Below are 23,639 nucleotides of genomic sequence, written 5' to 3' on the forward strand. Positions count from 1 at the left end.
GCTTTTCTCTGCAGCCCTCGCCAACTTGAGTTCGGAAATTTGAGCCTTTGCAGAACCACCTGCTTCCTACAATGGAATCGAACAAGTCCTCTGAACTGGCGCATTTCGTTCAAACTCAGTTCAAACATGTTATCAAAATAGCATCTGAAACTCAAAAAAATTCTCAGCCTTTGTTTTTTTAGCAAATTACAATTCTTACAATATTGCAAACAGGAAGACATTAAAATATATCCCTATGGAGCAATAAAACTCAATGAAAGTTCAAAAGAGAATGTCTTTTAAAAGTCTGTAACTGAACTGTTTTTGTCTTTTAAAGAGGGATGCGGAGGCTGGACTTGAATTCTTGGGCTCAAGCGATCCTCCCGCCTCAGCCTTTCGAGTAACTGGGACTACAGACGCCGCCACCACCGCCAGTTCAACATCCTGACATGTAGGAGTAAACTCTTCTGACAGGTACACTTGGTCTTAATTGGATCAAATGACATTCCGAATCCAAATATAATTGACAAGGGCCACGATTTTGCAGCATCCAAATCTGGTGAAGCACTCACAAGAATCGAGAGTTCCTTACTCCCCGGGGGCGGGGGCCTGCGAGCCCTGTGTGCCTGGTGCAGGAACAGCAGCGCCGCGTCACCCAGTTCCCCCTTCCCGGCAGTAGGTGGAGCCTCTTCCTGTCCTGACAGCGCCGGACATAGGCACCCCGCCCTCCCGGCATTCCCCTGGGTCGCCGCAGGCTGAGCGAGAAAAGCTCCGCCCCCATCGGGTGCGCGTGCGCACACGGCGGCAGCCAAACCGCAGGCGCCGCCGCAGGCGCGCGCCCCCTCCCCGCAAGCTCGCGCGCTCACGCCCGCGCCCCGCTGACGCGCAGGGCCTGCCCGGGGGCCGCGGCGAACCGGGCTGGAGGCGGGCTGGGGGCGGGACGAGGGCGGGGCGGGGAGGGCCGGCAGGAGGGCGGGGCCGAGGGGGGCCGGGAGGAGGGCAGGGCGGGGCGGGGCGGGGCAGGGCGGGGTGGGGGGCGGTGGGGAGGAGGGCGGGGCCTGAGGGGGCGGTGCTGGCGGCCGGGGGCGCCGAAGCGGGAGGGCAGGGCCAGCGGGCGGCGCTGGAGTCGGCGCGGGTGCAGGCGCCATGGAGGCCGAGTGGCGTCCGGAGCGCCCGCCTGCGGAGCGTAGCAGCCCGGGCCAGACGCCGGAGGAGGGCGCGGAGGCCTTGGCGGAGTTCGCGGCGCTGCACGGCCCGGCGCTGCGCGCTTCGGGGGTCCCCGAACGTTACTGGGGCCGCCTCCTGCACAAGCTGGAGCACGAGGTGCGGGGAAGGGCGGCGGGCACGTGCGGCTGCCGGGGTGGGAGCGCGGCGGGAGCCCGCGGCGCGGGGCAGGAAAGGGCGCTCGGGCGGCGGGAGCCGCGCTGAGCCACCCCGACCGCGTTCTGGGCAGTTCTGGAGCGGCGTGGAGTTGGGGGCCGAGGAGTGACAGCAGGAGACCAGGGTACCTGTGGCCCTGATCTGCCTGGGCCCGAGGCCGGCCGAGGGCTGCGGTGGAAACTTTAGGTCCTCCACACACGCGAGCCTCACAAAGCCCTTTGAGGAGTGAAACTCATCTCTCCCACTTCACAGATGAGAACACTGCGGCTCCGAGGGTCCCTTCAGAGGGATTCTTTCAGCCGCTGCCTCACAGGGTCAACGGGAACCCCGTGAATTTGTGTGACTGTAAGTGTTGGGTTCACCGAATTCAGTGTTTTTTCATTTTATTTGAGCCTCGGGTTCCCCTCATCTTGCAGATTAAAGAAAACAGGCTGTGAGAGGTGGAGGAGAAATCTTAAGAAAAATGGAAAAGGTCGAGAAGCCTCTAGGTTCTCTCCCTTTTTGTGAGGACGGCCCATCCTGCTCACCTGCCTCCTCCACTCCAAAGCGTTTTCCACTGTCCTGGCTGGGGATGAGCCCTGAATTTTGATTGCGTGCCCAGGGGCTGAAGCCACAGCGCCTTCCCGGGCTGGCTGGGGGGTCTTTTCTTTAGCTGGGACCCGGCATCTCCTCCAGGTGCCGCCTCCCCGACTGAGATGAGCCAAGTGGCGCAAGTGATGAAGTGGAACCCCAGAGCCAAGAACAGGGACCCGGGCCGGGAGCTAGGAGTCCCTGAGCCTGGCTGCTGGCCAGACCCTACGGTCTCTGAGCCAGTTTTTCTCTGTGTAATCCTGTTTGGACTAAGAACCTTCCTGCGGGAAACGTACAGTGAGTGGCACCTCCTTATGCTACAGTGTCACACGGAGTTTCCTCTGCCCCTCACTTCTGCCATATGCTTTCCGAGGCCCACTCTGGTCCCAGGCCTGTGCTGGGTGGAAGGGACCCTGGTTTGTTCGTGAGGACAAAAGATTTCCCATGTGCTGCGTGAAAGGAGCACAGTGGGAATGACCAGCTCCTCCTGCCCAGCCAGCTTCCATGGCAGCACGCCCTCCCTCGGGCAGTCACTCGCCCATCTGAGTCCTGTTCTCCATCCGGGAAGGGGATGGTGAGACTCCAGCTGGCTCCCACAGTATTGGAGGGATGGGAGGTGGCATGAGAAATATGCCCAGCACACAGGATGGTCGCCACTGCATCGCGTCCCCTGCCCAGGCTGCCCTGCCTGCTGTTGCCCTACTAAGGGGCAGCAAGTGTTTTTACGTGACCCTCCCCAGCCATTAAGGGCAGAGCTGAGTCACTGCTTTACCAGACACAAACTTGCAGCTCTTCCGAGGGAAGCCTCCCGCTGCTGCTGGCCCAGGTGTGGGGGAGGCCGCCAGAAGCAGCAGCACCGCCTGCCAGTGCCGTGGGCCCTTCCACCCCTGGCCATCAGCCCTCCTGCCTCACCTTAGGCTGGCTGCCCTGGAAAGGATGGGAAGAGATTTTTTTTTTTTTTTTTTTTTTTGAGACGGAGTCTGCTCTGCCACCCAGGCTGGAGTGCAGTGGAGTGATCTCGGCTCACTGCAAGCTCCGCCTCCCAGGTTCAAACGATTCTCCTGCCTCAACCTTACCTAAGTAGCTGGGATTACAGGCGTGCACCACCACACCTAGCTAGTTTTTGTATTTTTAATAGAGATGGGGTTTCACCATGTTGGTCAGGCTGGTCTCGAACTCCTGACCTCATGATCTGCCCTCCTCGGCCTCCCAAAGTGTTGGGATTACAGGTGTGAGCCACCGCGCCCGGCCAAAGAGATGTTTTTAAAATGTCTACTCTTCTGTCTGCACAAGAAACCACCCCCCTTATCTCCTGGGGAGCTCTTCCAGTCCTGCCATGAAGGGGTTGTGGTTACCCCCATTTCACAGCTGGGTTGAAGCCAAGGCAGGCTTAGGCAGGCTGTCTCCCTCAGCCTCAGACTGTCCCCTGGGGATTTGGGGTACTGGGGCGGAAGCCTGAGGTCTGGATTCCAGCCCTCTGAGCCTCCCCCCACTCCTAAATTGGAGAAGGCAGTAGCCTCCCCGGACCCACCTTGAGGACTAAAGGAGAACTGGACGCCCCTTGTCTCAGGTGCCTTGTCTCTCACGTGACCCCTGGTTTGCTCCACCCTGGGCTATCTGCCTCCAGGCCTTCGCTCTTACTCTTCCCTCTGCCTGGAGTTCCTTTCCATCCTCACCCTGTAGCCTCATGTTTAAATCTTCCCTCTGGCTATGGTTCCTCAGCCATAAAGTCTTCCCAGGCCCTCCAGGCCCCAGAGCAATTTACCTGATACTCTCAGGTGACCTAGAACTTACTCAGCCATGAGCTCCCTGAGCGAGACCATGAGTGATTCATCCTCATGCCACCAAAGGGCAAGTCCTGCCCGGTGCACAAAAGCTGCCTGCACCTGAGTAGTTAACTAGTTTCCAACTGCCGTTTTTAATCGAGTCGTGGGAAATAGGTGATCAGGAGGAACTGGCCTTTGTTGAGCCTCCACTGTGTGCCGGGACTTTATGCACGCTGTTTGATTTCATTCCATCAGTGTCCTGAAAGGTGGATGACACCCATTCTCACAGGTGAAGAAAGTCTCAGAAGCGTAACAATGGCACCCCGTGCTTATAGAGCATTTGCTGTGGCCGGGCCCGACTCTGAGCTCTGGGTATGAATCATCTGATCCTCCCAGTAGTCCTCAGAGGGAGGTTCTGTTATTCCCATTGTGTGGATGAGGAGACACCCACAGGATAGTTAAGTAACTTGTTCAAGGTCACTTGTCTAGGAAGTGGTGAAACCAAGATTTGAACCCACACAGCCTGACTCCAGAATCTGCCCGGAAGCCCTCCTTGCCGGCTTGTGGCAGACAGTGCGTGAGTGTGGCTGGGCCAGGGACCTCTCTGCTCCACGCACACCAGAAAAGGTCACTTGCCTGCTTGACTAGCCATGTGAGGCAGGACCAAGGCCCTTATCTTCCCGTCCCACCTTGACCTGGGGCCTCGCTTCCTGTTGGCCTGGAGTGGGTGGGGCTGGGCTGGAGGAGGCTTCTCTGTGAGTTGACTCAGCTGTCCTAGTGTTGAAGGGTTCTTCTGTGAGGGACACATTGGGGTGTGCCCCCAGCCACCAAGATCCTGACTCTTGCATTGACTTCTCTGCCTTTGGGGCCTCTCTTTCCCTGTAATGTGAAGAGGGTGGACTACAGATACCTCCAGCCAGTACTCGAGGTCCCATCTCCATGCACAGCATCCCGTGGGACAAGGGGCTCTGGATGACAGCTCAGGCGATGGTGGGGTACGTTAGGTCCCCATTCTGACCCTGACATCTCCAGGAGCTTCAATCTGCCCGCCCATAAGACTGTGTGTAGTTGCATTAAACGGGTCCCACTCCTCTGAAGGAGACAAGTTTGTCTTTGAGGCCTGGGTGTGGCACCTTGGGTGGCTTTCTGGAGCCGGTGGTGAAGGCATTAGGCGTAGGGTCTCCTGCCCATGCCCCTGCTGACCTGAGCTCTGGCCCCCAGGTTTTCGACGCTGGGGAAGTGTTCGGGATCATGCAAGTGGAGGAAGTAGAAGAGGAGGAGGACGAGGCCGCCCGGGAGGTGCGGAAGAAGCAGCCCAACCCGGGGAGCGAGCTGTGCTACAAGGTCATCGTGACCAGGGAGAGCGGGCTCCAGGCAGCCAACCCCAACAGGTAGGAGCCTGGCCAGAGACACCACCACGACCTTCGCCTGGTGAAAGGTGGGAGATGCGGTAATGCAGATTCTCCTGCCCTGCACCTCCGCTGGACATCTTCCTCAGGACGGCTTTGTGGCAAGCACATGTGGCCAGTGGTGTGTCCATCCGGGCTTCAGAGTAGTGTCCATGGCAACACAGAGCATTCCTATGGTGACCAGATGGACTGTGGCCTGACAGCCTCTCCCAGCAGTCTCATTGTCACAGAGGTCCTGCTGCAGGGCATTAGGAGTTCATTTTGCCCGAGGTCACCCTCCAGGTTAAGGGTGCAGGTCAGCCTTACTCCTCCCCAGTCACAGCCCCTTTCTGGTCCTGCTGAATTGGAATCTGGGCTGGGCCCTGGAACACCTGAGGACTTGAGACCCAGAGCAGGCCTGGCCTTGCCAAGGGCCATGGAGTAGTTAGGGCAAAGCTGAGACTGTACCGCAGGCTTCCTGCCCCTAGGGACCAAGAGTGGCTATCCCTAGGACAGGCCTGCAGGCCCCTCTGCCAAAGGTTTTGTGGACCCTCGGAGAAACTTGCTGGGCGCCTGTGTCCATGCACAGCTCTTTGGGCAGGGGTCTGGTCTCTTCTGCAGAGCTTCTCCCGCCACCTCCTCCAGCTGTGAGTGGGCAGTAGCAAGTCACCCCAGAAAGATGGAGAGCCCAGCACCCCGGCCCATGCGTGCTCGGGCTCACCCTCCCCTTCAGGTTCAGTGAAGTGAGTTCTGTGCTGCTCAGGCCCAGGAACAGGTGAATTCAATGCAGTGGCTGCCCTTGGAGCTCCCAGCTCACATTCTCTCTCGGGCGTACAACCACAGAACCTGCTGCTAGCCGTGTTGTGGGTGGTGGGAGGCTGGGAATCCAGAGTCTTGGATTTGGAGGCTGAGCGTTCAGTTCAGCCCTACCTGCTTCTGGGCCTTTCTGCTTCCAGGCCTTCATCCCCCTGAGTCTCCCCTGATTGCCAGGCCCCAACAAGCTCTCCATCCTCATCCCCATGCCTATCTTTGTACAGCACCGCTTGTTGCACGTGCCAAGGGTCACCCCGAAGGTCTGGCTCTGCCCTGCATCCTGTGGTCACCCACTCTAGCACAAGCGCAAGAGTAAACCCACTTATTTTAGGACGGGCCAACAAAACTCATGTAAGCACAAGGAGATAAATACTCCTGAACTTGTCCCCCAGCCTAAGAACTGGAACATTGACTGTCCCTTTCATTTTAAAAAGGGGACAGAGACGGAGGCAAGCTGGCACCTGTTTGGTGCTTCCTAATCCGGCAGGGCTCTGGGAGGATTATGGTCAGCCCTGTGTCCTACAGGGTAGGGACGGCTCGTCCTGTGCCACAGCCCCAACATGCTTCTGTAGGAGCTCAGCTGCAGGGATCCTGTGTGCGGGGACTGGAAGTCTCTCCCACAGAAAAGCCTTGGTGCTTCCAGAAGACCTGGCTGCGTGGGTGAGGCGTGTGGCAGCCCCCGTGCTGTCTGCCTGCGCTGGCCTCTGGCGTGTAGGGCCTTCGCTTTTGTTGAGCAGCTGTGGTGTGCCCGGCCTGCAGGCAGCAAGATGGGAAGCATGGGCTAGCCCTGCAGTGGCCCGAGGTCCAGGTTCATGCTAGTGACTGCTGGTGTGTTTATTGCAAGTGCTTGGTGGACAGTGGGTATACCACATATCTGGTCTCATTTGCTGCTTGTGACAGCCTGGTGACAGGCGGTAGAGACCCCTGCTGCCCTGTTTGAGAAGCGTGAAGAGGAGGAGGCGCTTGCTCAGGATCACACAGGCAGTGAACAGCAGCGCCAGCACCTGACCTAGGCTCACTGGAGTCCAAACTGGGCATAAGTACGGCACCCGGTAGACCAAATCTCAGGAAGCTTGAGCCCTGGTCCCAACACAGCCCTGGGCCTCTTCCTACCCCCACTTCCCTTTGCCCCGTGCCTGCCCGGCAGCCTCACACTGTGGCCTGTGCCCGCAGCATCTTCCTCATCGACCACGCCTGGACGTGCCGTGTGGAGCATGCACGCCAGCAGCTGCAGCAGGTGCCCGGGCTGCTGCACCGCATGGCCAACCTGATGGGCATTGAGTTCCACGGTGAGCTGCCCAGTGCGGAGGCTGTGGCCCTGGTACTGGAGGAGATGTGGAAGTTCAACCAGACCTACCAGCTGGCCCATGGGGTGAGTGGGTAACTGGGCCCCAGGGACGGGGAGGACAGGCATGGGCACAGACCTCTGCTGCCCTGTGCCATCAGGCCGGGTGAGGGGCTGTCCAGAGCAAATAGCTCACATTCTCCTGTGGCTTCCTAAGGAGCATGCTATCCTGGGGACCTCTGAGCTCACAGGACGCAGCCCTCTCAGACTCCTAAACTCAGAGGGCCCAGATGACTCAGCTGCTGCTTTCCTGGCGCCTCTGATTCTGTCACTCTCTTTTTTTTTTTTTTTTTTTTTTTTTTTTTTTTTGAGACGGAGTCTCGCTCTGTCACCCAGGCTGGAGTGCAGTGGCCGGATCTCAGCTCACTGCAAGCTCCGCCTCCCGGGTTTACGCCATTCTCCTGCCTCAGCCTCCCGAGTAGCTGGGACTACAGGCGCCCGCCACCTCGCCCGGCTAGTTTTTTTGTATTTTTTAGTAGAGACGAGGTTTCACCGTGTTAGCCGGGATGGTCTCTCGATCTCCTGACCTCGTGATCCGCCCGTCTCGGCCTCCCAAAGTGCTGGGATTACAGGCTTGAGCCACCGCGCCCGGCCTGTCACTCTCTTAAAAGCCCTCAACCGTCCCTCACCCACACCCGTTGGCCTCTCCGCGGACTCACCCCGTGCTCCAGCCCCTCACCACTCTTAGTTCAGGAAAAGACTCCTGCTTGTTTCTTATGATTTTAGCTTAGATGTCACCTCCTCCAGGGAGCCTTCCTTGAACTCAAAGACTACTCCCCCCACCTCCCAATTACCCACAAACCCAGATACAACCCTACGGGTGCTGGGCTGTGTGCCTTGTTACCAAACGCCCTTTTACCACGAGTTGTCACACTGCGTTACCCAGGCCTGTGTCCTGGTCTGCAAAGGCAGGGCTGCTGTCCCGGAGCCCCTAGCTTAGCTAAAGGGCCTGGGGTATATATGAGAGGGCCTCCAAGATCAGAGAGGTGGCTGTGGGCTGATGGGTGCTCGATGTCTGGGTTCCGGAAGGGAGTTCCAGCAGGTGGACGGGTGAGCGAGCAGTGCCATGTGTGCTCTGTCTGCAGACAGCCGAGGAGAAGATGCCGGTGTGGTATATCATGGACGAGTTCGGTTCGCGGATCCAGCACGCGGACGTGCCCAGTTTCGCCACAGCACCCTTCTTCTACATGCCCCAGCAGCTGGCCTACACGCTGCTGTGGCCCCTGAGGGACCTGGACACTGGCGGTAAGTCCAGCACCTGCCCACCCTGGAAGAGGGGCCTCAGCCCAGTGTCCTGTCACCCTCTCTGATGGGCACGCGTGTCTTGGCACAGAGGAGGTGACCCGAGACTTTGCCTACGGAGAGACAGACCCCCTGATCCGGAAGTGCATGCTGCTGCCCTGGGCCCCCACCGACATGCTGGACCTCAGCTCCTGCACGCCTGAGCCACCCGCCGAGCACTACCAGGTGCGGCCCTCCCCCACCCCCGGGCCTGTCTGGTAGCTTCCAGAATGTTCTCTGTGCAGACACCAAATATTATTTAACCCCAGCCGGGTGCCAGGCCCTGAGCCGGTTACCATGGGAGGCAGAGAGAGTTCTGGGAGCCTCTGAGAGACGAGGGGCTCAGAGAGTGAACACAAGCTGCCTGCGGCCGTGCGACTGGGGCTCCAGATCCCAGGGTGCCTGGTGCTGGCGTCCGTCCTCAGAGGGTCCATGCTGCTCCCTCAGGAAGGAAGGGGCTGTGCAGTTGGTCTTGGCCGTGAACCCCACTCAGCCCCGTCCTCATCTCACCGAGGCACAGAAACACCCTGTGTTCACATATCGCGTGCCTCCCTCACTCAGCAGGCCTGCAAGTTACCATCATGGTCACTGTTATTGATAACAAAAGTGCTTTCAGTCTCGGTCAGGGCCCCAAGGGACCCAGCTGGGCCACTCGGAAGTGCCTGGCTGGAGGTAAGAGCTCATCCAGGCCCCATACAAGGAGGCTGGCGGGTTAGGGAGCCAGAGTTGGTGAGGCCCCAGTGCCAGGGGAGGAAGAGGAGCCTATGGGAACGTAGCCACCTCCAGGACCAGTCAGGGCTGGGTAGGGGGTTCCTACCCTGACCCGTCTCTCCTCCTCCCCTTCCCCTCTCATCTGTTGCTGCTTCCGTAGGCTGGAACCAGCCTACAGGGGAGCCTGTGCTTAGTAGTTTGTGGCCATGTGCCACTCAGTTCCTTACAATTTTACAGTTCTGTTTTTATCTCCATTTTACTGAGGATGAGGACATTGAGACACAGAGAGGTTAAGTCATTTGCCAAGGGTCACACAGCAGGTGGAAGAGCTGGAGTCCAGAACCAAGGGGACCTGGTGGCTTGTGGGCTGAGGCTGCAGGCTTGCCCCACAGTGACTGAAGTCGTCCTTTTTGCACACCAGGCGCTCACTAAGTGCCTCGGAGGGTTGCGGGAAGGGTTAGATGAGTGGGCGCGTGGAGTGGTGGTGTGCTTGTGAGGGCACTCCTCACTGCAGGGGTGGGCTGTAGGGGGGCCTCCTTTCACTTTCGGTCTAAGTCAGTGACGATTGAACCAACCATGCCAAAAACAAGGGGGTCAGTCTTATTGGTTCAAAGGGTGCTTACAAGCCTCCCGGAGCCCCTGCACCAGGAAGGTGCTTAGTACACGTTTGCCTGAAAAAGTGAATGCGTTTGTGGATGCAACTGGAGGGACAAACGCTTCCTGGTCTTGGGCTTGTTTGTTAATGGAACATGAACTAAAAGTTCGTGTTTTTCCTTGGGAAGCTCTGCGCTGACCAGGAAAAGGAGAAGATACAAGGCCAGGTGTCCTTGTTTTTTTCCCATTTGACCCTTCACAATCAGGTCTGTGCTCTGGGCCCAGGATTGCCTGTATCGATTAGCTATGGCTGGGTAACAAGTAACTCCAAAACTTAGCACCTTAAAACAGCAAACATTTATTCTCTCACACGATTTCTGTGGGCCAGGAGTTCAGGAGTGGCTCAGCGGGGTGCCTCTGGCCTCAGGTCTCCCTCAAGGTACACAGGCTGCCCGTCAGGCTGCGGACCCGCTTCTGTACGGCATATGTGCATGCCTGCTGTGTTGGTGCTGGCTGTTGGCAGGAGGCCTGGGCTCCCTGCCTTGTGGGCCTCTCTGTAGGAGTGCTCAGGTGTCCCCAGGATGTGGCACCTGGTTTCTCCCAGAGCAAGCGATCCGAGGGAGAGAGCGAAGAGGAAGCCTCGGGCTTCATGGCCTTGTCACAGAAGCAACCCTGTCCCTTCCACCCTTTTCCTGCTTATTAGAAGCAACTCAGAGATGGATGCGGCTCTGCCTTTGGAAGAGAGTGTCAAAGAGTTTGTAGGCATGTTTTAATTTTTTTTTTTTTTTTTAAATGGGGTGTTGCTTTTGTGCAGGCTAGAGTACAGTGGCATCATCCTAGCTAACTGCCACCTCTAATTTCTGGGTTCAGGCAATCCTCCTGCCTCAGCCTCCCAAGTAGCTGGAATTCCAGGCAACGGCCACCAAGCCCCGCTAATTATTTAATTTTTCTGTAGAGACGGGGTCTCAGTATGTTGCCCAGGCTGGTCCTACACGCCTGGGCTCAGGCGGTCCTCCATCTCAGCTTCCCAAAGTGCAGGCATTACTGGCTTGAGCCACCATGTGCATCCACATGGGCATGTTTTAAATCATCACACTGCTGAAGCTCCTGGCAGCTCTCCTAGGACCTGACACTGCTGAAGCTCCTGACAGGGCTCCTAGGACCAAGCGGCTCCTCCCAGGAGCAGTTTAGCACCTTCTTTCCCGTGTGATTTCGAGGTAGCATTGAGAAGATGTGCAACAGTGTTTACCTTGTTCTTTTGCCACCAAACTAAGACTGTTCAGCACCTGAGGGGCCTGGAGCCCCAGAATCCTGGGGTGAGGGGGTGGTTAGAGGCTTTGGGGTATTGGGAGGGAGGAGCAGCCATACGCCCCGTGAGGCCATAGTACCTGACACCAGGCAGGGAGCCTTGTGTCCCCTCCCTCTCTTCCTTTTCTTTTCTTTTTTTTTTTTTGTTTTTTGAGATGGAGTCTTACACTCTTTCCCAGGCTGGAATGTAGTGGCGTGATCTCGGCTCACTGCAACCTCCGCCTCCTGGGTTCAAGCGATTCTCCTGCCTCCGCCTCCTGAGTAGTTGGGATTACAGGCACATGCCACCACACCCAGCTAATTTTTATATTCTTAGTAGAGTCGGGGTTTTGCCATGTTGGCCAGGCTGGTCTTGAACTCTTGACATCATGTGATCCACCTGCCTTGGCCTCTCAAAGTGCTGGGATTATGGGAATAAGCCACCACACCCAGCCTTTCTCTCCCTTGCTTGACCTCATCTCTACCTCCGATGTGTTTCCTTCTAGGCCATTCTGGAGGAAAACAAGGAGAAGCTGCCACTTGACATCAACCCCGTAGTGCACCCCCACGACCACATCTTCAAGTGCGTAGCCCCCACTCCTTAGCCTGAGACTTGTCCCCAGTCGCTGCCTCCCACTCTTCGTGGTTCCCACAGCCCCAGAACAGTGCTTGGCGCATGGCGCACAGCAAGTCAGCTGTGTCCTGTCTGGGCGCTGCAGTGACAAGTGCAGGGAGTAGTTCTTAGGATCCCAGAGAAAATGCCGCGGAAAGTGCAAGAGTGAGCAGGGCTTTCTGGAGATTTTTTTTTTTTTTTTTTTTGAGACGGAGTCTCCCTCTGTCACCAAGGCTGGAGTGCGGTGGCACGATCTCAGCTCACAGCAACCTCCGCCTCCCAGGTTTCACACCTCACCCATGAGGCCAGGCATGGTGGCTCACGCCTGTGATCCCAGCACTTTGGGAGGCCAAGCCAGGCGGATCACCTGAGGTCGGGAGTTCAACACCAGCCTGGCCAGCATGGTGAAACCCCGTCTCTACTAAAAATACAAAAAAAAAAAAAGTATGGCATGGTGGCAGGCGCCTGTAATCACAGCTACTCAGGAGGCTGAGGAGGAAGAATCATTTGAAGGCTCTTCCTGCAGTGAGCTGAGATCAGGCCACGGCACTCCAGCCTGGGCTACAGAGCAAGACTCCTTCTTAAAAAAAAATAAAATAAAAACATCCTTGAGGCCGGGCGCGGTGGCTCAAGCCTGTAATCCCAGCACTTTGGGAGGCCGAGACAGGTGGATCACGAGGTCAGGAGATCGAGACCATCCTGGCGAACACAGTGAAACCCCGTCTCTGCTAAAACTACAAAAAAAAACTAGCTGGGCGAGGTGGCGGGCACCTGTAGTCCCAGCTACCCGGGAGGCTGAGGCAGGAGAATGGCGTGAACCCGGGAGGCGGAGCTTGCAGTGAGCTGAGATCCGGCCACTGCACTCCAGCCTGGGCGACAGAGCGAGACTCCATCTCAAAAAAAAAAAAAAAAAAAAAATCCTTGAAAGTTAAAAATAGGAATAGGCCATGGAAATGCTGGCAGTGGGTAAAGGAGTCCCCTGGGCAGAAGCGTCGGCCACCACCAGTCCCCATCCCACCCCGTCCTCTGGGCATCAAGGGGTCCCGTCACCAACCCTGCATGCCATGGGGCTGCTCCACTTACCCGGATGCCATGCTCATCCAGTCCTGGAACCCGACACCAGCCAGGCCTGTGCATGCCGGCCCTCCCCAAAGCAGGGAGCCTTTGCTGGCTGGGAACGTGCTGGGTACCTACAGCAGGCACCTGGGCTGCCAGGAGGTGCCCCTCCCGAGAGGCTGCAGGTGTGGCTGGTGAGTTAAGGAAGGCCAGGCCGGCAGGTCCAGGCTGGACACCTTGTGGAAACAGGCACAGGTGAGGACCCAGAGATGCAGAGCAGGTTCCGCCTTAGCCTTCACAGGAGCCCCTCCCTGAGGCTCCCAGATACTCCCCTTGGCTGCCTAAATTTGGTCCAGCCAGGGACAGGCAGCCTGCTCCACTCTGTCCCCTCCACTGGGCCTGAGGGCTTTCCTCCCTGCTGGCCTCTGCCCCAGCCGGGCAGCCCAGGGGCTCTTGCTGAGACATGAGTCTGGTGGTGACCTGGCTGGGGCCTAAGGTCCCTCCACCTCCTCTGGGGCAGAGGCCTCACGGAGGCCCTTGGTGTGCCCGTGTGAAATTGGAGGCCCTGGGTTCATCCTTTTTCCATGTGAGAGGAAAGAACTAGCACATAATAAACACCCAAATTATGTCATTTAATTTTAACGACAAATGTGAGGTGGACGGTGTGGTCCAGTCCTGAAGATGGGGAACCAGGAGTCACAAGGGTACGGGTTGTCCCCCTCCCTCAGCAGATCGGAGGGAGCAGGTTCTGAACCTGGGCTGTCCAACATCGTGACTCGAACCCAGGACTCGCCTCTGCCTCATTAGCTTCAAAACAGGGAGGGGAGTCCCTGAGCTAGGGCTGGTGCTGGAGTCCCACTTGGACACTTGGGAGCCGGGGTCACCCAGCTCGGGCTCTCCCCACAGGGTCTACACGGACGTGCAGCAGGTGGCCAGCAGCCTCACCCACCCGCGCTTCACCCTCACCCAGAGCGAGGCAGACGCCGACATCCTGTTCAACTTCTCACACTTCAAGGACTACAGGTGAGGGCACCTCTGGCCACAGGAGTCCTCCCAGTCAGGGCCTGTAGGCACTGCCAGCCTTCCCTTGAGCTGGCGCACCTGCCTCCACCCTGCAGGAAACTCAGCCAGGAGAGGCCGGGCGTGCTCCTGAACCAGTTCCCGTGCGAGAACCTGCTGACTGTCAAGGACTGCCTGGCCTCCATAGCGCGCCGGGCCGGCGGCCCCGAGGGCCCACCCTGGCTGCCCCGAACCTTCAACCTGCGCACCGAGCTGCCCCAGTTTGTGAGCTACTTCCAGCAGCGGGAAAGGTGGTAAGTCTCAGACACGGCATCGGTGTGCTCCATGGCCCTTTCCCCCAGCCCAGCCTCTGTGTCCACCTGCTCCTCCGTGAGCACCCACTGTGGCAACCGTGGTGCGGGAGCCGAGCTCTGGGTCCCGAATGTCACGGCTGGCCTCATGGACTGCAGGACCTCTCCAGGCTTTTGCTGGGGCTGTCCTCTCCACTGCAGCACAGCTCCCTGGGCTCTGGCCAACCCCTCCTCATTCCCCAAGCCCCTGCCTCTGACAGCTCCTCTCTGGTGCCCACTCAGTTCCCAAGGAGAAGTGGGCCACCCACTTCTGCCGCTGTGTCCTGGGGTGGCATCATGTGGGAACACAGGCCCCAGGTGCCACCCAGACAGCCCTTCTGCTCCCCAGGGGCGAGGACAACCACTGGATCTGCAAGCCCTGGAACCTGGCTCGCAGCCTGGACACCCACGTCACCAAGAGCCTGCACAGCATCATCCGGCACCGAGAGAGCACCCCAAAGGTGGGCCCTGCAGCCCAGGAGCCCCGGGACTCAGGGCCCTGGCTGGACAGTGAGAGGTGGGGCAGAGGGGACCGAGTGTCATGGTCCTCGTGGACAGGTCCAGGCTGGGCAAGATGGCTTACACCTATAATCTCAGCACTCTGGGAAGTGGAGGAGGAACACCTGAGCCCAGGGGATTGAGGCTGCAGTGAGCTGTGATCGTGCCACTGCACTCCACCCTGGGTGACAGAGCAAGACCCTGTCTTTAAAAAAAGAACTGTCGGCCGGGCGCGGTGGCTCAAGCCTGTAATCCCAGCACTTTGGGAGGCCGAGATGGGTGGATCACGAGGTCAGGAGATCGAGACCATCCTGGCTAACACGGTGAAACCCCGTCTCTACTAAGAAATACAAAAAACTAGCCGGGCGAGGTGGCGGGCGCCTGTAGTCCCAGCTACTCGGGAGGCTGAGGCCGGAGAATGGCGTGAACCCGGGAGGCGGAGCTTGCAGTGAGCTGAGATCCGGCCACTGCACTCCAGCCTGGGCTACAGAGCAAGACTCCGTCTCAAAAAAAAAAAAAGAACTGTCCTGGGTGCGTCTACCCTCCAAGTCCCTACCACATAGCGTGCCAGGTATGGCTGCCCAGCAGGATGAGGTGGCTGAGCCTGGACAAGGAGCCTCTCAGAGCCGTGGTAAAGATTCGTAGTGAGGGGACATCCAGAGGCAGTATCGGGATTGCAGGGCACAGCATCTGCCTGGGCTGTATACCTTGTCAGAGGCTGGCAGGAAATGCACCACAAGGAGGATTGGAATGGAGACTTCAGGCCATGGGGCGGGGGTGGATGGAATTATGGGTGAAAATTTATATTCCATTTCAATTAAAAATGGATATAAAGACTTTGCTGCAGAGCGTGGTGGCTCACGCCTATAATTCTAGCACTTTGGGAGGCCAAGGTGGGCAGATCACCTGAGATCAGGAGTTCGAAACCAGCCAGGCCAAAATGGAGAAACCCCTTTCTGCTAAAAATACAGAAATTAGCTGGGGGTGGTGGCGGGCACCTGTAATCCCAGCTACTTGGGAGGCTGAGGCAGGAGAATCACTTGAACCTGGGAGGCGGAGGTTGCAGTGAGCTGAGATTATGCCATTGCACTCCAGCCTCTGTGACAGAATGAAACTCCATCTCAAAAAAAAAAAAAAGACTGGGCACAGGCACAGTGGCTCACACCTGTAATCCCAGCACTTGGGGAGGCCGAGGCGGGCAGATCACAAGGTCAGGAGATCGAGACCATCCTGGCCCACACGGTGAAACCCCGTCTCTACTAAAAATACAAAACCTTAACTGGGCATGGTGGTAGGCACCTGTAGTCTCAGCTACTCAGGAGGCTGAGGCGGGAGAATGGCCTGAACCCGGGAGGCGGGGCTTGCAGTGAGCCCAGATCACGCCACTGCACTCCAGCCTGGGCAACAGAGCGAGACTGTCTCAAAAAAAGACTTTGCAGCAACCTCGGCAGGTTTGAAAAGGCAGAAGGAGGAGTAAAGTGCAGCCCTGTCTTTGCCCCCGCGTGGTTTTGTGTGCTCAGGAGCCCCAGAGTGCTCTGTCCTGGCCCAGCAGAGGGGAGACGAGGGCCACCAGTGAGCTTGCGCCTGTGTCCTCCAGGTTGTGTCCAAGTACATTGAAAGTCCTGTATTGTTCCTTCGAGAAGACGTGGGAAAGGTGAAGTTTGACATCCGCTACATCGTGCTGCTGCGGTCAGTGAAGCCCCTGCGGTTGTTCGTGTATGACGTGTTCTGGCTGCGGTTCTCCAACCGGTAAGTGGAGGGCTGGCTGGGTCCAGGGACAGGGAGCTGGGGGACCGGGTGGAGGTAGCAGGTGGGCGATGGGCCCTTTTTGGAATCAGAAAGTGTAGTTGGAAGGTGCCCTCCATCACTCACCCCGCGAGCAGCCCTTGGAGCTTGTCTCCCTTCGTGGTAGTTGGCGGTGACTTGCCCTGCCCACATGAGAGTTCTGGCATTGCCCACAGTAATGGATGTGAACATTCTTTGTAAAAGAACCAGGTGCCGTTTTTATGGACCTGCAGAGACTTCACAGCTAGTATCTCACTCACCTCCACCCCACCTCAGTGAGGCCGTGGGGCTCCCCCACCCACACAAACAAGGGAACAGGCTCCCGCCGGGGCAGCAGGTGGTCCTGCCCCAAGCCCTTAGCCCCTAGCTGGGAAGGTTGAGTGGGTGGCACCTCCCTCGCAGGGACAACGCTGGCTCAAGAACCCACACGCGCTTGTCTTCCAGGGCCTTCGCACTCAACGACCTAGATGACTACGAGAAGCACTTCACAGTCATGAACTACGACCCGGACGTGGTGCTGAAGCAGGTAGGGCCTGAGGGAGGTGCAGAGCAGGTTCACACGGAGGCCAGGGCACACCCAGACCCCACCCCGCCCACACTGCCTCCTGGGAGGACTGGCACACGGGCCGGTCCCAGGAGCCGCCTCCTGAGTTCCTGCTATGGAAGGTGATTGTTAGCCCTGCCACGATGAGCCGGGCTGGGCTCTGTGTTGTCTCAGGTAGGCCTCCGGGTGCTCGCTGTGTTTGAGATGATGCGGACACGGGGATGTGGCCAGCAGCAGGTTGAGACAGTGTGTTCCCAGCCAGGGCTTAATCCTCACCGCCACTTCAACCGGAAAAGCACACCACCCTGTGAGCGCCAGGGCAGGCAGGGCCGGGAGGCACAGAGACGCATACGCTGAGAGGCCCCACCTGGTCCAGCTGCCTGCTGGCCCGTGACCCTGCCCGGGTCTAGGACCTCCTGTCCTCCCTGGTGCACAGTGCTGAGCAGTGCCCTGTGCAGTGGGCACTCAGGGAATGGCAGCTCCACCATCTGAGCACCTGGAGCTCAGGGGCATCTGGACAAAGGCCCTTCCAAGATGGGGGCGAGAAACAGAGGTGGCCAGCCAGTGCACAGGGACAGGTAGGCACAGCCTCCACAGAAGCGAGAGGCCAGCTCTGGGTACAGGAAGGAAGAAAGGAAGTCCTGGAAGGCCTCTGTGACCTGGCTGGTTAATGAGTGTTTCAGATGCACAAAATGCCTACCCCACCCTGCCTATCACCAGCCTTGCAGGCGCCCTGGACTCCCCATGCAGCCAGCCCCAACGCTCCCCGGCTCCTGAATTGTGTGGCTGTCATTCCCAGGCGTGTCTTGATTCTTTTCAGCATGAGTATGTCCCTGACCATTCAAGCTGCTATTTTGCTTACTTAAGTTTTTTGTTTTGTTTTGTTTTGTTGAGAGACAATGTCTCACTCTGTCACCCAGGCTGGAGTGCGGAGGCGTGATCTCGGCTCACTGCAATCCCAGTCTCCTGGGCTCAAGCCATCCTTCTGCCTCAGCCCCCTAAAGTAGCTGGGACTACGGGCACGTGCCTCCACGCCCAGCTAATTTTTTTGTATTTTTAGTAGAGACAGGGTTTCACCATGTTGCCCAGGCTTTTGTCAAACTCCTGGACTCAAGCGATCTACCTGCCTCGGCCCCACAAAGTGCTGGGATTACAGGCATGAGCCACCACGCCCGGCCTCCTACTTAGGTTTTTATGTAAATATCATCTTATGGAACAGATCCTTCTGCAGCTTGCTTTGTTGGCTGAGTGGCGTGTTTTGAGGCTCAGGGTTGTTGCTAAGTGTGGCTGCAGGTGGTTATCCAAGGTCTTCGCTAAAAATAAACCATGGCACGTGCACACGCGTGGAGGCACCTGTCCATGCCCAAGTCTGAGGAGTCCTCTAGGAGGACTTGGAGAAAGGGCCCTACCATGCCTTGGTGACTGTACCAGCACACACTCCTCACGGGGCCCAGCGGTCCTGTTGCTTCTGTCCCTCTTATCCTTGCCTGTGTTGAAGCCTACTCCCTAGGATCCAGAGCCCCCAGCAGGGCCCCAGGACGTTGCTGGAAGTCGCCCTCAGGTTACCAGCCCCTCCCTTCTGTACTGCGGGGGATCATCCCAAGAGCCCTTTCCTGGAGCCCTGTGCCTGGGGACGTGCGTCCAGCACGGCGTGGATGGCGGGCTTGCGTAGGGGCCTTTCCTGGCTTGTCCTTTACTGGGAGAAACCTGAGCCGACTGCCACCTTCATCGGGTGTGTTTTGGGTAAAGTCTTGAGGCCAAAAAGATCTTGCGTCCCTCAAGCACTCCGAGCTGGTGCTGAGCCGAGGCACAGGCGGGCCCCGCTGGGGGTTCTGAGCTCCGCCTCCTTCGCACTGTACTGAGCTGAGTGTGAGGCTGGGTGCTGGCTCAGGCCCTGCAGTTTCTGGAGCTCTCGATGTTCAGTGTCTCGCGTGAGCCTCACAGCTGCCTGGCAAAGTCAGTTTACTGGGCAGGGCACATTTTTTCCACTTCACAGAGGAGGAAACAGGCTCAGAGAAGTTAATCCGTTCGTCCAGAGTCACGCAGTGAGACCCGGGGCCCAGACTCCATCTCCTACCTTCTGTTTGGACCCTGAGGGGCTGGGGCTGGCTGCCTGCTCCTGGAACCCCCACCCAATGTCAGAAGCTTCTGGTCTAGGCAGTGGCAGGCTGCCTGCTCCCCGGCCCGGCAGGGCCTGTGCGGAGCGTGATGGGCCCTGTGCAGAGCGCGATGATGGGCCCTGTGCGGAGCGCGATGATGGGCCCTGCGCGGAGCGCGATGATGCGCCGTGCGCGGAGCGCGATGATGGGCCGTGCGCGGGACGCGATGATGGACCCTGTGCGGGGCGCGATGATGGACCCTGTGCGGGGCGTGATGGGCCCTGCATGATTTGGACTCTGCGGAGCGTGATGTGGACTCTGCGGAGCATCATTTGGACTCTGTGCGGAGCGTGATGGGCCCTGTGTCTGTTGCAGGTGCACTGTGAAGAGTTCATCCCCGAGTTTGAGAAGCAATACCCAGAATTTCCGTGGACGGACGTCCAGGTAAGTCCTGTCCTGCACACCATCGCAGGCCAGTGGGGCAGGTCCCGGGCTGGGGGCCTGCAGGAGCTGCTCCCCTCCCTCTCGGCTGGTGTGGGCTGGGAGGGACCTTTGTCTTCTGCAGTTGATCCTTCTCCCCAGAGGCTGGCGAGACAGCGTGGGCTCCCCTCCCTTCCACCGTAGGCATTTGTGGGTGCTCCTGAGAGGGAGGGAGCTGGAGGGGCTGGTGGGGCACCCCTGGGACAGCCAGAGGACGGCAGCACTGCCTGAGCCCGGAATCCCAGTCATCTGGAGACGTAGGCTGGGTCCCCATGTCCGGCAGCAGCATTCTGGGTGCTGTGTTGAGTTCCTTGGGGCAGTGGGGAGCCACAGGGGGTCTGAGGCAGGAGATGGGCAGATTTACAGAAGGTGGGCGCCAGGAGTAAGAGGGCAGGTGCTAGGTGGAGGCAGCCATGGTGAGGTCTAGAGACATGAAGATGTGGGAAGGGGTGACTTGGCCCATGTGGGGCCCGGGGCTTGGACAGGGGCAGCAGACCCCCATTGAGAGGCTGTCTGAGGAGGCCTCATGACTCAGCCTCCTCGGTCCCCAGGCTGAGATCTTCCGGGCCTTCACGGAGCTGTTCCAGGTGGCCTGTGCCAAGCCGCCGCCCCTGGGCCTCTGCGACTACCCCTCATCCCGGGCCATGTATGCTGTCGACCTCATGCTGAAGTGGGACAACGGCCCAGATGGTAAGAGGGGCGCCCCATCTCCTGATCCAAACCAGCAGGCGCCCCCTCTGCCAGCCAGCCACATGCCTGGAGAAGGCAGGGGGCTGCCCCAAGCTGTCCTCTGGCTTGAATCAGCCAGGAATCTGGGTTGGGGGAAGTGCCTGCGGTGCAGAGACTGTAGGGGACGAGCTGCGGGTTGGGCCTCTGTGTCGGGGAAGAGCTCACAGGACAGGAGACCCGTGTGAAGGACACCCTGACCCCAACCCACACCACCCTGGCTGGCCTCCCCTGTGCCAGACCCACACACTCTCCACCGCTGCTGCATGTCTGCTTTTTTTTGACTAAACTGAACATCCAAGCCTAAAGGGCCAGGCTGTCATCCCTAGGGCTAGAGGCAGCCCTGGCCTCTCCTGGAGAAGAAGATGTCAGGCCAGGCCTCCCCAACAAAGTCAAGAGACCCAAGTTCTAGGTTCGGGCTTGCCCTGCTCATCCCCTGGGAATCAGGGCCCAGGTTCACAGCCTCCCCAGCCTTTGCTGGGTCCCCAGGCCATTGGCCTGCAGAGTGAAGCCAACGAGCCTTCACACTCTGCTGCGCTCTTTGCCGTCAGGAAAGCGGGTGATGCAGCCGCAGATCCTGGAGGTGAACTTCAACCCCGACTGTGAGCGAGCCTGCAGGTACCACCCCACCTTCTTCAACGACGTCTTCAGCACCTTGTTTCTGGACCAGCCCGGCGGCTGCCACGTTACCTGCCTTGTCTAGGCACTCGCTGTCCCCAAAACCTGTGCTTGGGGCAGGATTCCAACCTCAGTTCTCTGAGCTGCTTCTGCAAAGGCCCCCATGCCCCTCCCCACATCAGCTCTGGGCATAGCCTCAGCCCCAGGCCTCTGTCCTCCCGAGCCATCCTCCCGGCCTCACACTCCGGGAGCACAGCGTCCTCCTCCCACCTGTGGGTCAGAGCAGGACAGTGATGGTGTCCCCCGGGCTGAGCACCGCCCCAGGCCCTGCCCTCACCCCTCACCACCATCTGTGCACTGATGAGTCTCCAGTTTAGCCAAGGGCTTCGTTCCTGGCATGGAGAATTTGTTCCTGGCTGCTGTGTTTCCAGGAGGTGCTGGGAGAAGGGTTCCGTGGAGTGAGACAAGGTGTCCTCGGGAGCAGGGTTCCACCGGGAAGCGTCTGGGAGCCCTGTGTCACACAGTGCAGGCCGGTTTCTCTTCCGGGGTCTCAGCTCTTATGCATCAGGATGACCTCGGAATGGGTGTGGGGCCCCACACTGCACCCACAGGGCTCTATGCGACGGGGGCCCAGGAGCAGCCTGAGGCTACCACCAGGCAAGCCTGCCTTATCACCCATTCCAGCTCACCCAGGACCTTCACCAGCAAACCTCCTGCTGAGGTCCTGGCAGGAGGCCACTGTTAACTTTTCCGTTTGCTGAGGGTCACAGACCCCGACAGGGAAGTCGATATCTGTCTTCCCAGTGGTTGCCCTGCTCGCTGGGCACTCCACGGAGTCCCACCCTCCTCTGAAATGGGCCAGGATCCTTCAGCAAGGGGCGCCTGGGGCTGGGACTGATTGTGGACGGCGGAGCACCGACAGAAAAGGATTCCAAGGAGAACTTCAGGTTAAAGTCAGATGCCACCTACCAGGGTCTACAGTCAAAATGTTGACTTTTTCTTATTTTTTAATGTATGGGAGAAAAATGTAAAATTCCAGTTCTTTTCTAATTGTGTTTCTGAAATTAGGAGTCAGCTGCCAGCGTTTTTGTGTGGCTGCAGTGTGCCTGGGCCCAGCTCACGGGCAGTGGGTGGCCCAACTCCCCAAGCAGGCGGGAGCTACTTCCAGAGCCTTCCAGTGCGTGGGAGGGCAGGGCTAGGTGTGGCGGTGTCTCCTCTTTGAAATTAAGAACTATCTTTCTTGTAGCAAAGCTGCACCCAGTGATGCTGCCTCCTCTCGCCGTGTTGTCTGGGCCCCTGTTTACAAGCACACCTTGCCCTTTCTGAGGGGAGCTATGCTCTAGCCCCTGGAGAACCTGTTGCAGGGGCAGGGCGGGCCCATCGCCTTTGGCAGCTCCTGGAGAGCTGTTGACATGCAGTCCCCCTTTATTGGTTTGTGCTGCAATAAAGGCCATCTTCTCTTACTTCTGCCCTCTTTTCTCTTTGGACCCCGGAGCCACAGGCTCAGCCTGGCCTATCACCCCGGCTGTCACTGAAAAACCCCAAATACCAAGAAGTCACCCAGAAAAAGTGGGAGAAGAAATACGATGGCCTTTAGATCACAGGCCTCCATCCCAAAGTCTGATTTCTCTGTGCTGGATCTGTTTCCAAGCTGGCCAGGAGCCTCAGTCCTAGTGGCCCTAGAGATAGCGGCCTCCCCACACTTGCCTCCTTGTCCTGGGGTGGGGACAGTGAGAAACCCTGCCCACTGGGGCATCTGCAGAGCCCCTCAGGCCACTGCTGGGCAGGTGCATGGACACCGTCAGTGGGTGGCAGCAGCGCCACATGGTGACCAAGGAGGTTAAGATTCAGAAGGCAGGCCAGGCATGGTGGCTCATGCCTGTAATCCCAGCACTTCGGGAGGCTGAGGCAAGCGGATCACAAAGTCAAGAGATGGAGACCATCCTGGACAACATGGTAAAACCCCATCTCTACTAAAAATACAAAAAAAAAAAAAAAATTGCTGGGCATGGTGGTGCATGCCTGTAGTCCCAGCTACTCGGGAGGCTGAGGCAGAGAAACGCTTGAACCCGGGAGGTGGAGGTTGCAGTGAGCCACTGCACTCCAGCCTGACAACAGAGTGAGACTCCGTCTCAAAAAAAAAAAAAAGACACAGAGCGGCCCCGAGGCAGGCTGCCTGGACTGCGCTGCTTCTCTCCTGAGCCTCCCTTTGAGGGGAGGCCTCAGGACTGATGCCCACATGGACTCTGTCCAGATGCTCAGCAGCCGGTGCTCTCACTGGTTCCCAGCTCACTTAAAACCTGGTGCCCAGGGAGCAGCTGGGACAGCCCCCAGAATCAAGACCACATGGTCCAGGCTTTCCGTGCTTGTAGATAGCTGTTCTCTGTCCCCACATGTCCTTGCACCTCTGCTCACTGCAAATGGACACCCCCAAGGAAGGGTGGACATAGAGACCCAGGGACTCCATGAGCTGGAAGACCAGCCGGCTCCAGGTGCTAAGGCAGTTGCCAGGAGATGTTTATCCCACTAAATACTTCTTCCTGGTACTCATTTGCAGCCTCGTCAATCTGTGTTAAGCCATCCAAAGCCAGAATTGACCAGGCACAGTGGTTCATGCCTGTAATCCCAGCACTGTGGGAGGCTAAGGTGAGCGGATCACTTGAGGTCAGGAGTATGAGACCAGGCTGCCCAATGTATTGAAATCCCATCCTACTAAAAATACAAAAATTAGCCAGGCATGGTGGTACGCACCTGTAA

General features: G+C 58.2%; 1 protein-coding gene across 1 annotated transcript; it reads left to right on the plus strand.

Annotated features, from left to right (window-relative positions):
- Positions 1-1,079: 1,079 nt before the first annotated feature.
- On the plus strand, positions 1,080-22,345 carry TTLL12 (tubulin tyrosine ligase like 12). Its single transcript, XM_025399950.1, has 14 exons — positions 1,080-1,302; positions 4,917-5,086; positions 7,070-7,268; positions 8,327-8,486; positions 8,575-8,708; positions 11,621-11,697; positions 13,690-13,806; positions 13,902-14,096; positions 14,482-14,593; positions 16,228-16,379; positions 16,860-16,941; positions 19,434-19,502; positions 20,090-20,228; positions 20,816-22,345. The coding sequence occupies exons 1-14, from the start codon at positions 1,126-1,128 to the stop codon at positions 20,965-20,967; spliced, it is 1,935 nt and encodes a 644-aa protein (XP_025255735.1). The 5' UTR covers positions 1,080-1,125; the 3' UTR covers positions 20,968-22,345.
- The last annotated feature ends 1,294 nt before the right edge of the window (positions 22,346-23,639 follow it).

The sequence above is a fragment of the Theropithecus gelada genome, chromosome 10 (assembly GCF_003255815.1).
Source record: "Theropithecus gelada isolate Dixy chromosome 10, Tgel_1.0, whole genome shotgun sequence".
Lineage (NCBI taxonomy): Eukaryota > Metazoa > Chordata > Mammalia > Primates > Cercopithecidae > Theropithecus > Theropithecus gelada.